General features: G+C 46.9%; 1 protein-coding gene across 2 annotated transcripts in view; it reads left to right on the top strand.

Moving 5' to 3' along the window:
* ITIH2 (inter-alpha-trypsin inhibitor heavy chain 2) overlaps window positions 1-13,616 on the top strand; it is a 43,189-nt gene that overhangs the window by 23,066 nt on the left and 6,507 nt on the right. The window contains exons 13-18 of one of the 2 annotated variants that reach the window (XM_028747065.2): window positions 673-858; window positions 1,477-1,616; window positions 2,747-2,919; window positions 4,032-4,154; window positions 10,377-10,499; window positions 11,793-11,879. In XM_028747065.2, the coding sequence (XP_028602898.2) occupies window positions 673-858; window positions 1,477-1,616; window positions 2,747-2,919; window positions 4,032-4,154; window positions 10,377-10,499; window positions 11,793-11,879 (832 nt within the window). The remainder of the gene's footprint in view (window positions 1-672; window positions 859-1,476; window positions 1,617-2,746; window positions 2,920-4,031; window positions 4,155-10,376; window positions 10,500-11,792; window positions 11,880-13,616) is intronic. The other variant, XM_028747068.2, reaches the window with a different exon arrangement.

Here is a 13,616-nt window from a genome sequence, read left to right as displayed (position 1 = left end):
ACACTTAGGAATCATGGCGCAAAGGACATTAGCAGCCCTAGGCTTATTGCTATGGGAAAGTGCTTCTTTCTCACGTTAGCTGAATAAGGGACAGGAGAGAGCAATAATAATAGTAATAATAATAATTTATTATTTATACCCCACCCATCTGGCTGAGTTTCCCCAGCCACTCTGGGCAGCTCCCAATCAAGTGTTAAAAACAGTACAGCATTAAATATTAAAAACTTCCCTGAACAGGGCTGCCTTCAGATCTCTTTTAAAGATAGGATAGCTGCTTATTTCCACAGGCTGGGCACCACTACCAAGAAGGCCCTCTGTCTGGTTCCCTGTAACCTCACTTCTCGCAATGAGGGAACTGCCAGAAGGCCCTCGGCGCTGGACCTCAGTGTCCGGGCAGAACGATGGGGGTGGAGACGCTCCTTCAGGTATACAGGACCGAGCAAGAAGCAAGCGGTTGCGCTTACCTGGTTTAGCTGGCCAGTCGAATGGTTGCACACTAAAAATAAAACACCTGGAGGAACCCCTACAAAAAATTGAAGTCACAGTTGTCCTTGTCTTGCAATCTGTAAGTCAATTTGGCCAGTTCTGCATAATTCCTCAATTTGGCTAGAGATGCAAGTTTCTCTTAAAAGCCAAGCTGTTCTCACTTCTTTTCCTCCTTGGATTTTGCAGAAATTCTACAACCAAGTCTCCACGCCACTTCTCAAAAAGCTGGAGTTCAACTACCCGCACGGAATGGTGTCCGATGTCACCCACAACACTTTCCAGAACTATTTTGGAGGCTCAGAGATTGTGGTCGCAGGAAAAGTAGACACTGAAAACGTGCAACACTTGCAGAGTATGATCACAGCCACTGCCGTGAGTACAGGGTTTGCCCATTTATCTCAATCCCCAGTGCCGATGTTTATGCCATTGTGGGGAGCTTTCTCAGTAGGGGTGGGGGTGAAATTTCAACCAGTTTTTTATTTACCGGGTGAACTCACCTAATTCACAGTTCCTGAAATGATACGCAATCCAAATTGCAGCCATCTTTCAAAATTCACATCTGTAATGCAGTTCTCCAGCTGCTGCAACATGTACAGAAATGCATAGACTAGGCAATACATATGCGAGATACGTATCCTAGCAAAAAATAACATGCAACAGATGCATTTTATTCGGGGGAGATTGCTTGCAAAATTAAGTAAATGAGCCAAAATTGCATATAAAAATGTGCATATATTAGGAGCAATTCTCCCTAAAATGCTGGTAGATTTTATTGAGGACTTTTAAAATCGGGAATTCCCAAACCAATGTGGAAATGTGAAAAACTGAACTTTTGGTTGGAAAATGGAGAAACTGGAAATGGACCGATTTTCCCGTTCCTGTTTTTGAAGGATGGGTAAGAAACACTTTAACTGCATCAACATAGCACCTGAGGGGAAGTTTCTCACAAAAGGTCTTTGTATCGCTCTTATTTCTCTTCCCCATTTTTAGTCCAATGCACAGCTGGTCTTGGAGACTCTGGCCGATGTTGAGGGACTGGATGAGTTCCTGAGCAAAGATAATCACGCAGACCCAAAATTCACTGAAAAGCTGTGGGCCTATATTACCATCAACCAACTGATGGCGGAGAGGTGAGAAGGAAAGCACTCAGTGGATTTCTTAGAGCCTCCCCGGAAGAGGAAGAATTTCTATAATTCTAGCTCTGAAATAATGCTAGCTGAGACCCAGTACTAGTGATTATGTGTACTGTACAGTTAATACGCATTCTGTGGAGTGGGATTGTGACTGGCTCAGTTTACACACAAACTTGCTTAAGTCACCCTTTAAGAAGCAACATGCAAACTGAAGGTTTGAGAAATTCTCCCCCCCCCCCCGAAAAAAAGTTCACAAATGGATATGGATATGAAAGGGAGAGAAACAAAATTTGACAGATTCAGACTTCGAGTCGAGGGTCATCTAGTCCAACTCCTGCAATGCAGGAATCTCTTTTATTTTATTTTAAATTCATTTTTATTAAATTTTCCACTTTAACAATCCAATCAAATCACATTAAATATTCCAAATTATACATATACACATCAAAGAATCCAAATATTCTGCCAAATTATAATTCTTTTAATAGGACTTCCCATGCTTCAAGTTCGGAGGGTTCTGATCATCTCATACTTCTACTGCTTTTCATAGTCACTTCTGATGGTTCCTCTAATTCTTCCTGTTGTTAACCTTCCTTCTTTCACAGCCTCTGAGTTGCTCCAACAAGCGAGTTGAAACAAGCAATGATGTGTTTCTGTGTGGATTTTATGTCTGTGATTCCCCTCTATAAGTTCGCAGCATCTCCCCACACACTGGTGTTTCTGCCGAATCAATCCAAAGGTCTTTTCGCTGCTGGCAGCCGCCATCTTCACTCAGTTCCGATGAAATCAAGTCTAAGCGTCTGCTCATTAATTTTCCCAGACCGGTTGCAGCAGATTCCGGGGTGGGGTGGGGGCAGAAATCTCTTTTAAAGCATCCATGACAAATAGCCATCCCACTTCTCCTTAAAAGCTTCCAAGTAGGAGAGTCTGCAAGCTTGTGAGGGAGACCGTTCCACAGTCAAGCAGCTCTAACTGTCGGAAAGTTCTTTATAATGTTGAATCGGAAATCTCCTTCCTTGCGACTTGAAGCCATTGGTTTGAGTCCTACCCTCCAGAGCAGGAGAAAAGAAGCTTGTTCTATCTTCCACAGGGCAGCCTTTAAGATAATTTGTTTTTCTACCACCTAGAAACCTGGTCACTACGGCTGCCCTGAAAAGGAACATCACAAAGAAGATCTTGCAGATGTCTTTGGACCATCACATTGTGACCCCATACACAGCGATGTTGATCGAGAGCCCAAACGGAGATGAGCTGATGTTGGCTGACTCGCCCCAAGACCGCAAAAGAGGGTGTTGCCCAGGTTGGTTCCACACTATTCCCAGTTGTCAGGGTACGATACGGCATTACATAGGTCTGTAGATAAAGGACGTGGGTAGCGCTGTGGTCTAAACCACTGAGCCTCTTGGGCTTGCTGATCGGAAGGTTGGCAGTTCGAATCTCCGCAGTGGGGTGAGCTCCCCTTACTCTGTCCCAGCTCCTGCCAACCTAGCAGTTCAAAAGCACGTCAGGTGCAAGTAGATAAATAGATGTGCTGGTCCTGTGGGTTACCCGAGAGGCGAGGTCCAACTCCGGTCCATGGTTGAAGGTGCAACGTGAAGGCAGTCCGTAGTAGCTGAAGCTGGGTGCAGGGCAGGGAGTCGGCTGAAGTCAGAAACAGGCATGCAAGCAGAGGGCCAGGGCTGGTCAGGAGCTCTGGCAGAAAAGCAGGACAGGATTCAGGCAGGAACTGGCAACCAACAATGTTGCTCCCACAACTTGGGACTGGGGCTGGCTGGCTTTTATCTGCCCCGATCCTCTGGTGACTCACCTCTCCTGGCCTGGAGGCGAGCACTCCTCCTGCAGGAACTTGGTACCCTCCGCCTCTCTGCCCTGAGCCTCTGCAGCTCAGGAGAGGCTGGAGGGTTACCCGACCCAGAGTCAACCTCAGCTTCCTCTGACGGGGCTGAGAGTGGAGCACCAGCAGGCAATGGGTCCTCCCTCACCTCAGGAGCCAGAGCAAACTCAGCTGGTGTCTGCACCTGAGGATCCAGCACAGGTGAGAACCCTTCAGGCTCAAGCCCCAGCCCCAGCTCAGCTGGTTCTGGAGGCAGGGAATCCTGTGCAGGCTGGGATCCCTCAGGTTCAGCATCCGAGTCCAAATCCCAGGCCATGATACTAGGTATCGCTGCGACGGGAAGGTAAACGGCATTTCCATGCGCTCTGGTTTCCATCACAGCATCCCATTGCACCAGAAGCAGTTTAGTAATGCTGGCAACATGACCTGGAAAGCTGTCTGTGGACAAACGCCGGCTCCCTCAGCCTGAAAGCGAGATGAGCGCCACACCCCATAGTCGCCTTTGACTGGACCTAACCATCCAGGGGTCCTTTACCTTTTCATAGGTCTGTTGTAATTTCATTCCCTTTTTCTTACAGGTGCTTTAGCTGTTGGCCACCCCAAGCCTGAGAATTCCATCCCAGCTTGGGCCAAGCCCACATCCGGGGCAAAAGATCCTTCATCTCTCCTCCTGGGCCCAACGGCATCAGCCATACATGCTGGTAAGAGAAAATGGGTCTCTGCATTGTGCTCACTCGCTCCCTCCCCCTCCCACGCAGTGACGATATGGGGGAGGAGAGTGCAAAACCTAAAGACAGGGGAAGCCACTGAAATTTATTAAGCCCGTTGTTATTTAGCCTGGAGAAGAGAAGGTCGAGAGGTGATCTGATAGCCATCTTAAAACATCTATAAGGCTGTCAAATGGAGAAAGCTTATTTTGCGCTGCTCCAAGGGGTAATATGTGAACCAATGGATTCGAATTGCAAGAAAGGAGATTCCAGCCAAACCTTAGAAAGGACTTTCTGATGGGAAGAGCTGTTCAACCACAGAACGGTCTCCCTCTGGATGTTATGGACCCTCCTTCCTTGGAGGTTTATAAGCAGAGGTTGGGTGGCCACCTGCCAGCGATGCTTGAGTTGAGGAGGGGGTTGGACTAGATCATGGGTAGGCAAACTTTTTCAGCAGGGGACCAGTCCACTGTCCCTCAGACCTTGTGGGGGGCCGGACTATATTTTTTTGGGGGGGGGAATGAACAAATTCCTATGCCCCACAAATAACTCAGAGATGCAATTTAAATAAAAAGGACACATTCCACTCATGTAAAAACACACTGATTCCAGGAATGTCCGCAGGCTGGATTTAGGAGGCAATTGGGCCAGATCTGGCCCCCGGAACATAGTTTGCCTACCGATGGACTAGATCATTATCAGTCCCATATGTCACACATTCCATGTCTAGTTCTGGGCCCCACAATTTAAGAAGGATGTCGACAAGCTGGAAGGTGTGCAGAGGGCGGGGGTAGGCAACCTAAGGCCCATGGGCCGGTTGCGGCCCAATCGCCTTCTCAATACAGCCCTTGGACGGTCCGGGAATCTGTGTGTTTTTACATGAGTAGAATGTGTGCTTTTATTTAAAATACATTTCATGGATTATTTGTGGGGCATAGGAATTCGTTCATTCCCCCCCCCCCCCCAATATATATATATATAGTCCGGCCCCCCACAAGGTCTGAGGGACAGTGGACCGGCCCCCTGCTGGAAAAGTTTGCTGACCCCTGGACTAGATGGTCCTTAGGGGTCCCTACGATTCTATGACTTTATTTGCTGCAGAGTTTCGTCTGTGGGTTAGTAGGGATGCAGGTGGCACTGTGGTCTAAACCAGTGTTCCCCAACCTTGGGCCTCCAGCTGTTTTTGGACTACAATTCCCATCATCCTTGACCACTGGTCTTGCTAGCGAGAGATGATGGGAGTTGTAGTCCAAAAACAGCTGGAGGCCCAAGGTTGGGGAACACTGGTCTAAACCACAGAGCCTAAGGCTTGCTGATCAGAAGGTTGGCAGTTCAAATCCCCGCGAGGGGGTGAGTTCCCATTGTTCGGTCCCTGCTCCTGCCAACCTAGCAGTTTGAAAGCATGCTAGTGCAAGTAGATAAATAGGTACCGCTCCGGCAGGAAGTTAAAAGGCGTTTCCGTGCGCTGCTCTGGTTCGCCAGAAGCGGCTTAGTTATGCTGGCCACATGACCCAGAAAAACTGTCTGCGGACAAACACCGGCTCCCTCGGCCTGTAAAGTGAGATGAGCGCTGCAACCCCAGAGTCGTCCGCAACTGGGCCCTAACGGTCAGGGGTACCTTTACCTTTTTCGTCTGTGGGTTAAGGGGAAGGGATCGCACTGCGACTCTGTGGCTGACCAAAGCACAGTTGAGGCACTGGATGGGCAAGGATGGTGAGCTGAGGAAGTCTTGCAGCAGATTAAAGGGCAGCATCCCTGAGAGGTTCTTGCTCAGTACCAGCCGGATGCAGCACAAAGAAAGGGACAGGAGTGAAAGTGGATGTAAAACGAGGAAGCTTGGAGAAAGCGAGAGTGAAGAAGGAGGCAGGAGGAGAGATGAAGGAGGAGGTGGAAGGGAACAGGACAGGCTGTGAAAGAAATTAGGCTGCCCCAAGGAGCCTACTGGAGGTCTGTGGTGGCAAGAAGACGTTATGTAAAGAGAAGTCAGAAACTGGCCAGGAAAGCTGAATGAAAACAAATGAACAGAGTGGTTCCAGAGTAACAAAACTCTTGAAATACGACCCACCACCACCACCTGCTGGTTCTCTGAAGGGGGAGAGACCACCTGTACTTCTGAGGGATCCAGGTAGCAGCTGACATGGGTCTTACATGCCTGGGTATTTTATTTTTATTTATTTAATGCATTTATGTCCCAGAGCTCCCTGGGAAGAAGGAGCGATTGTTAATCCACTCTGAGAACTGTAGCTCTATGAGGGAAAAGGGGGTCTCCTCACAAGTCTCCGCAAACCCTCAGCAAACTACAGTTCTCGGCCCTGCTCCTGCCAACCTAGCAGTTTGAAAGCATGTCAAAGTGCAAGTAGATAAATAGGTACCGCTCCGGTGGGAAGGTAAACGGCGTTTCCGTGCGCTGCTCTGGTTCGCCAGAAGCGGCTTAGTCATGCTGGCCACATGACGCGGAAGCTGTACGCCGGCTCCCTCGGCCAATAAAGCGAGTTGAGGGCCGCAACCCCAGAGTCGGTCACGACTGGACCTAATGGTCAGGGGTCCCCTTACCTTACCCTTACAATTTTAGCTAATGGGGCCTTGTGCTGCTGCTGCATGATTTCTGTTCTCATCCTGAAGCAAAGTTCTTAGCCTGAGGTAATATTTCTGGGTTAGCAGAGTCTGTAACCTGAAGTGTATGTAACCTGAGGTATCACTGTGTTGGAAAAAAAGAGGATTTGAGCAAGCATCATCTGCACTGCCCTCTGTTCAGGAATGAACCCAAACAATTAAAGCCCTGTGTTGCAAACAATATCAGTAATATTCAAGGCAACACGATGACTAAGTACAACAATGCAATGTCAATATAAACTCTTTATATAATCTATACAATAGATAATCATCAAGAGTGCATATTTTGTGACTTTCAGAGATTTATAAGATTTCTGTTTATTTGGTTTTGCAGAGAGTGCATATTTCATGTATTTCATACTGTTTCATGTTCTGTATAGATTATATAAAGAGTTTATATTGACACCGCATTGTTGTACTTGGTCATCGTGTTGCCTTGGATATTACGGGAATGAACCCAGGCGGAGTCTGGCATTCAGCGGCTGTTCTTCACCAGATATTCATTTCTTGTGGCAATCTGGTTTAAATCTTTGCTAGATCTTGGGGGGTTTTGCAGGGGAAATGAATGAAAGAAGCTAAACTGGTCTGGTCCCAGTGGCCCAGCTGGCTGAGCGTTGCAAGGTGTTGTCTCAGCAAGAAGGCAGGAGCCATCTGAGAAATGTAGGAGCCAAGGGAGCTGGCAAAAGAAGTCTGATCATTGGCCCATTTGGTTCGGTGTTGTCTACACTGACCGGCAGTAACTCTCTCCAGAGTTTCAGGCGGGGTTTAAAGGACCATCATTTGACTTCTGTTAAGGGTTTTGAACAGTGCAGAATCGGCACCATTACTGATGCCACAAAGGCATACATAAGAAATTGATTCTTTTAGTGTGCCCTTTGGAACTCCCTGACTATTGACACCTGGCAGGTGTGTTCACTGTACACTTTTTGGTGTATTTCTGTTTTAGACAAGCCTACCCAGGCATCTAGAATGCTGGTGTGTTCTTTAGTTTATTGCTGCTTTTCATTTTTTGAACGTTCTGTCTGTTTTCACTCATAATTTTATTGGTTTGTCCTTTTTGTAAACTGCTTTGAGGTTGTTGTTTGCAATCAAGCAGTGCATATATTTCATGAAATTAAAAATAAATAAACAATGGAACCCATTGAGCTTTGCCCACAATGGGGCACCCAGTTTTGTCCGAGTACTGCTGTTTAAAAACAAACAGGAAAAGCCTGACTAATTATATGCAAAATGGTACAGATGCAAAAGTATATTATACGTACGCAACATAATTTCACAAGTATTAACACATATGCGTTTTATATGTGTATATGCCTTGTTGTTATGCATCTTTCAAAGTGCTGGTTTCTTTCAGGATAACTGGAGTGTATAATATTATATGTATCATGCAATATGCCAGAATTGTTTTGTGTTTCTAGCAGAGGTGATTTAAGAAACACACGCATGAAAAACCTTGTTTCTCATCAGGCTCTTGGGTTGTGATTGGAATTAGGGGGCGGAATTGACAACTTAAGTACATTGCCCTATATTGTTTTAGAAGGACTTTATAATATGGCTTTATTTATCTTGCAAAATGTGTACATTCATGGGCGTAGCTGGGGGGCAGTTGCCCCCCTAAATCAAGTAAATACCGTATTTACTCGAATGTACTACACACCTTTTTTTTTTGCTAAAACATCGCAAAAATTAGCATGCACATTAGATTTGATGGTGCATTAAATTCGATTGCAAGCTTGAAAAACACCGCTGACATCGCAAATGCTTTCTGGGTTTCAAGGTTTTGAAAACTGAGGCGCGTGTTAGATTCGATGGCGCATTAGATTCATGTAAATACGGTAAATAAAAATACTTAAACTAACTGGCCAATCACTTGGCAGATAGCTGAGTTCTCCCCCCCCCCCAACATAAATTCTGGCTACGCCCATGTGTACACTGGTCAATTGCAAGAAAGAAAGAAAAAGAAAAGTTTATGAGGCACAACTTTTCCTCTTCTTGCTGTCATGACCAGGGCCATCTTTACCGGGGGTGAAAGGGGTGCGGGGCACCTGGGCGCCAAATTCTGGGGGCGCCAGGTGCCTGCCGCTGAATCCACCTAAGCTCTTAATTATCTCCCTCTGGGATGTCCAACCGGTCAACCGCGATTGCTGGGTCATTTCCGTTCTCTTTTGTGGAAGAGCTGCAGAATCAATGTATCTGGCGCCCCCCTCTTACACCAAAATTTGGGGGCACCGGGCGGATCTTTGCACCCCAGCAGTGCATATGCTAAAGACGGCCCTGGTCCGGACACAGCCTTATGGAGGAGAGAAGGAGTCTCTCGCCAGGTGTCTCTGTGGACGTGCATCAAGGCAGTGATGGCCGGTGCCCTTTCAGGCTAGTTGGGCAGAAGGCAGGGAGACCAACAGCAAGCGGAGCCAGAGGCACTGTCTTAAATCTAGTTTCCCCCCTCTTCTGCCCTGCTGAGTTCCACAGGAGCCACACTGAGACTAAAGGGGAGGAAGCTAATAATAATAATAATAATAATAATAATAATAATAATAATAATAACAATTATTATTATTTATATGCCGCCTTCCCCAGCCAAGACCGGGCTCAGGGCAGCTAACACGATCAAAAACAATTGATTAAAATACAACTTAAAAACAAGATTAAAATACATTAAAATGCAGCCTCATTTCAATAGAAATTCAAATCAAAAACTTTGGGGGGGGGGGATGAAAACGTCAAGTCTTCACCAAGGCCAACTATCCAGGCTGGTGCTACATGGGCCAGAAAAAAGCCAGGGAAGTCCTCAAATAGGAGTTCCCACACAGAAGGAGAAAGGAAAGAGGGAGAGGGGATCAAGTTGATTCCAAGCCAAAGGCCAGGCGGAACAACTCTGTCTTACAGGCCCTGCGGAAAGAAATTGGATCCTGCAGGGCCCTGGTCTCATGAGGCAGAGAGTTCCACCAGTGTTGAGAAGGCCCTGGCTCTGGTTGAAGCCAATCTAACTTCCTTAAGGACTGGGACCCTAAGCAGAACAAACCCTCCATAGTGGTTGTAAGTTAAGGAGGCAGAGCAGCAGGTGAACCAAGGGAGGGTTGGTGAAATATACTCAGAGTCGCAAAGTGATTTCATGCTCTTTATTCAGCTCATAGTGGTGAGGAGGAATGGATGAATGTCCCCTCAAAGTATCTGCTTTATATACATTATTTACACAATGGGCTGCACATGATTAGCTAATTCCGGAATTCTACTGTAAGCCAATCAGGTTGTGGATTCACTTCTATCTGGAGCATGATTGGGTAGTTCCTGCCAACCAATAATACTGCTGCATTCTGAATCCTACTGTTCTAGGACCAATCAGACTGCTGCAGTTTGGATCCTATTCAACTCAGTACATAACAGTTGGTGAAGCAGCGCCCCATTGGCCCAAATGCACCCACCTCTGCTGCTTCAAAGTTTGCACTGCTAACTCCTTTTTAAAAAAACAAAACAAAACGGCTGCATTGGGCACATTTGTGGTAACGATGCAAATGTTAGAATGAGAGCTGCACCATTAAAGCGAAACCCAAACGCTCTATGGACAATTGCACATGACAGTTATCTTCTGGTTTATCTGAACAGGATCCTTAGTTATTGGCCCAGCACCGACTGACAATTCCATCCCATCTTGGGCGAAACCTACGCTGAAACCTCAGGGTCCGTTAGCTGCTGTCATGGGTCCAACTATTTCTGCCATACATGCAGGTAATAGATGTTGGACTCTCTCCCTCCCCGCTTTTTTATCACCATCTGGGTTTCCTCACTTTAAGGTGGTCGTGTGTCCTCCTTTACGAAGGGCAGTCCTCTGTCTGAAGGGTTGTTGGCCCAAATCTGGATACAGAACCAGAGAGAGCATCAGGGGCATCAAAAGTTACTCCTCGACTGCAGTCTGAGCATGTGCTAATTTAGAAATAGTTACTGTGATTTAAGGGACGTGGGTGGCGCTGTGGGTTAAACCACAGAGCCTAGGACTTGCCGATCAGAAGGTCGGCGGTTCGAATCCCCACGACGGGGTGAGCTCCCATTGCTCGGTCCCAGCTCCTGCCAACCTAGCAGTTCAAAAGCACATCAAGTGCAAGTAGATAAATAGGTACCACTCTGGCAGGAAGGTAAACGGCGTTTCCATGCGCTGCTCTGGTTCACCAGAAGCGGCTTAGTCATGCTGGCCACATGACCCGGAAGCTGTACTCCGGCTCCCTCGGCCAATAAAGCGAGATGAGCGCCGCAACCCCAGAGTCGGTTACGACTGGACCTAATGGTCGGGGTCCCTTTACCTTTATCTTTACTGTTATTTAGATGCATCTTGTCATAATGGAGGAAACTGTGATGAGAGGCCTTGTCTAGTTGCTCAGACTCCAGCTACATCCGGGTTTCCCAATACATTTTGCTGCCCAATTCCCATGTGTCCAGGAAAACCCATTGATTGACCATTGACACTTAAAGTATTATGATGCATTCTGTTCCAGTGATATAAACATGGGCCATTTTTTAATGAGCATGGGGCCATTAAAAAAAAAAGACACTTCATTAATTAATTGCATTTGTTTGGGTGTTGTTGTTGTTGTTTTAAAAACAGCAGCAGCCATAACTAAGAAATATGCAAGAATTATGCCTACATTGACATAAGAACATCCTGGCATCATAAAACCAGGGTTTGTCGTTGTTGCATAGACCACTGATATCTTTGAGATAGGACGTTTCATTTTGCGTATTTCTTACCCTGATATATCCCCCATAAAGCATTAGCTTTTAGGATAAATAAAGACAACAATGCCCAGCCATGAATGAAGATGGCAATTAGTGTGTTACTAACGATGCGGTTGGTTCTAAGTCATCGTTCTATGGCCAACACCTCCAGTATTGCCAAGGACACCTTTGCTGCGATGAGTAACTGAAACGCAGCTGCGGTTTCCATTTTGACAATATTTCCTTCTTCCAAAAGGAGATTGCTGCTGATCAGAAGGATAATTATATTTCCCCGATCTTCTCCCACAACAGGACCTTTACTTTTAGGCCAGTCCAAGCCTGGTCATTCCAACACATCCTTGGGCACAAAGAACCTACCTCAAAGCGGGATACATGCAGGTAGAAGATACTGTGCTGGATTTCCATCTTACTGTCTCTGAACTCAGCTGGGAGAAGGGCAGGGGCAAAACTAGAAATAGTTGCCTCTCTGGCGCCACCTACTGTCAGTCTTCCTGCTTTCTGCCCTTGGCTCTGGCGCCACCTACTGTTGATCTTCCTGCATTCTGCCACCACTGTACGGGGGTGAATGTGAACATGGGAGCGATGGAGTTTTTAGGGGGATACATTTGAGTAGGGGAAAGAGTGTCCCTTGGTTTCAGCCTGGGGTGTACATGTTCGCTTTTTATTCCGTATCCCCAGTATGCGGATGATACCCAGCTCTACCTCTCTTTTAAATCAGAACCAGTGAAGGCAGTGAAGGTCCTGTGTGAGTGCCTGGAGGCGGTTGGAGGTTGGATGGCGGCTAACAGATTGAGGTTGAATCCTGACAAGACAGAAGTACTGTTTTTGGGGGACAGGACGCGGGCAGGTGTGGAGGATTCCCTGGTCCTGAATGGGGTAACTGTGCCCCTGAAGGACCAGGTGCGCAGCCTGGGAGTCATTCTGGACTCACAGCTGTCCATGGAGGCACAGGTCAAATCTGTGTCCAGGGCAGCTGTTTACCAGCTCCATCTGGTACGCAGGCTGAGACCCTATCTGCCTGCAGACTGTCTCACCAGAGTGGTACATGCTCTGGTTATCTCCCGCTTGGACTACTGCAATGCGCTCTATGTGGGGCTACCTTTGAAGGTGACTCGGAAACTACAACTAATCCAGGATGCGGCAGCTAGACTGGTGACTGGGGGCGGCCGCCGAGACCATATAACACCGGTCTTGAAGGACCTACATTGGCTCCCAGTACGTTTCCGAGCACAATTCAAAGTGTTGGTGCTGACCTTTAAAGCCCTAAACGGCCTCAGTCCAGTATACCTGAAGGAGCGTCTCCACCCCCATCATTCTGCCCGGATGCTGAGGTCCAGCGCCGAGGGCCTTCTGGCGGTTCCCTCATTGCGAGAAGCAAAGCTACAGGGAACCAGGCAGAGGGCCTTTTCGGTAGTGGCGCCCGCCCTGTGGAACGCCCTTCCAGCAGATGTCAAAGCGATAAACAACTACCTGACATTCAGAAGACATCTTAAGGCAGCCCTGTTCAGGGAAGTTTTTAACGTGTGATATTTTACTGTATTTGTGGTTTTTATGGAAGCCGCCCAGAGTGGCTGGGGAGGCCCAGCCAGATGGGCGGGGTATAAATAATAAATTATTATTATTATTATTATTATTATTATAAACCATGGGGCGTCCCACTGAAGTAAAATGATGCGAGGAAATCGGATCTTTCCATGTGTTACAATAATTCTGTGCTTTATTTAATAAATCTATGGGGGGAGAGTGTGGAGTAATAATAATAATAATAATTTTTTATTTATACCCCACCCTTCCTGGTTCAGAAAACCGGGCTCAGGGCGGCTAGCAACAAATTTAAAACACTTAATTGATGCAAGAAAAAACAGCATAAAATACAGTATAAAACGTGAAAAACAATAAATTGTTGTGGGGTTTAAGCTAGTCCAGCAAAGTTGGATGTGCTTTGTCTGCCCATTGTCTAATCCAGCGCTGATGGGTACACAGAGAGGAAATATTTAACCATCTTCTTTTGCCAATGAAGCTCTCCCCCACAGCTGCTACCCTCCGCAGGAAACTTCCGGGGGGAGGGTTCCAGAAGCATGGGAAGGGTTAACTCCTTGCATGCCACAATCCCAA

This window comes from Podarcis muralis, chromosome 10 (genome assembly GCF_964188315.1).
Source record: "Podarcis muralis chromosome 10, rPodMur119.hap1.1, whole genome shotgun sequence".
In the NCBI taxonomy this organism is placed as follows: domain Eukaryota; kingdom Metazoa; phylum Chordata; class Lepidosauria; order Squamata; family Lacertidae; genus Podarcis; species Podarcis muralis.
Note: the sequence above shows the minus strand (reverse complement) of the source record. Positions and strands in the feature narration are given on the sequence as shown.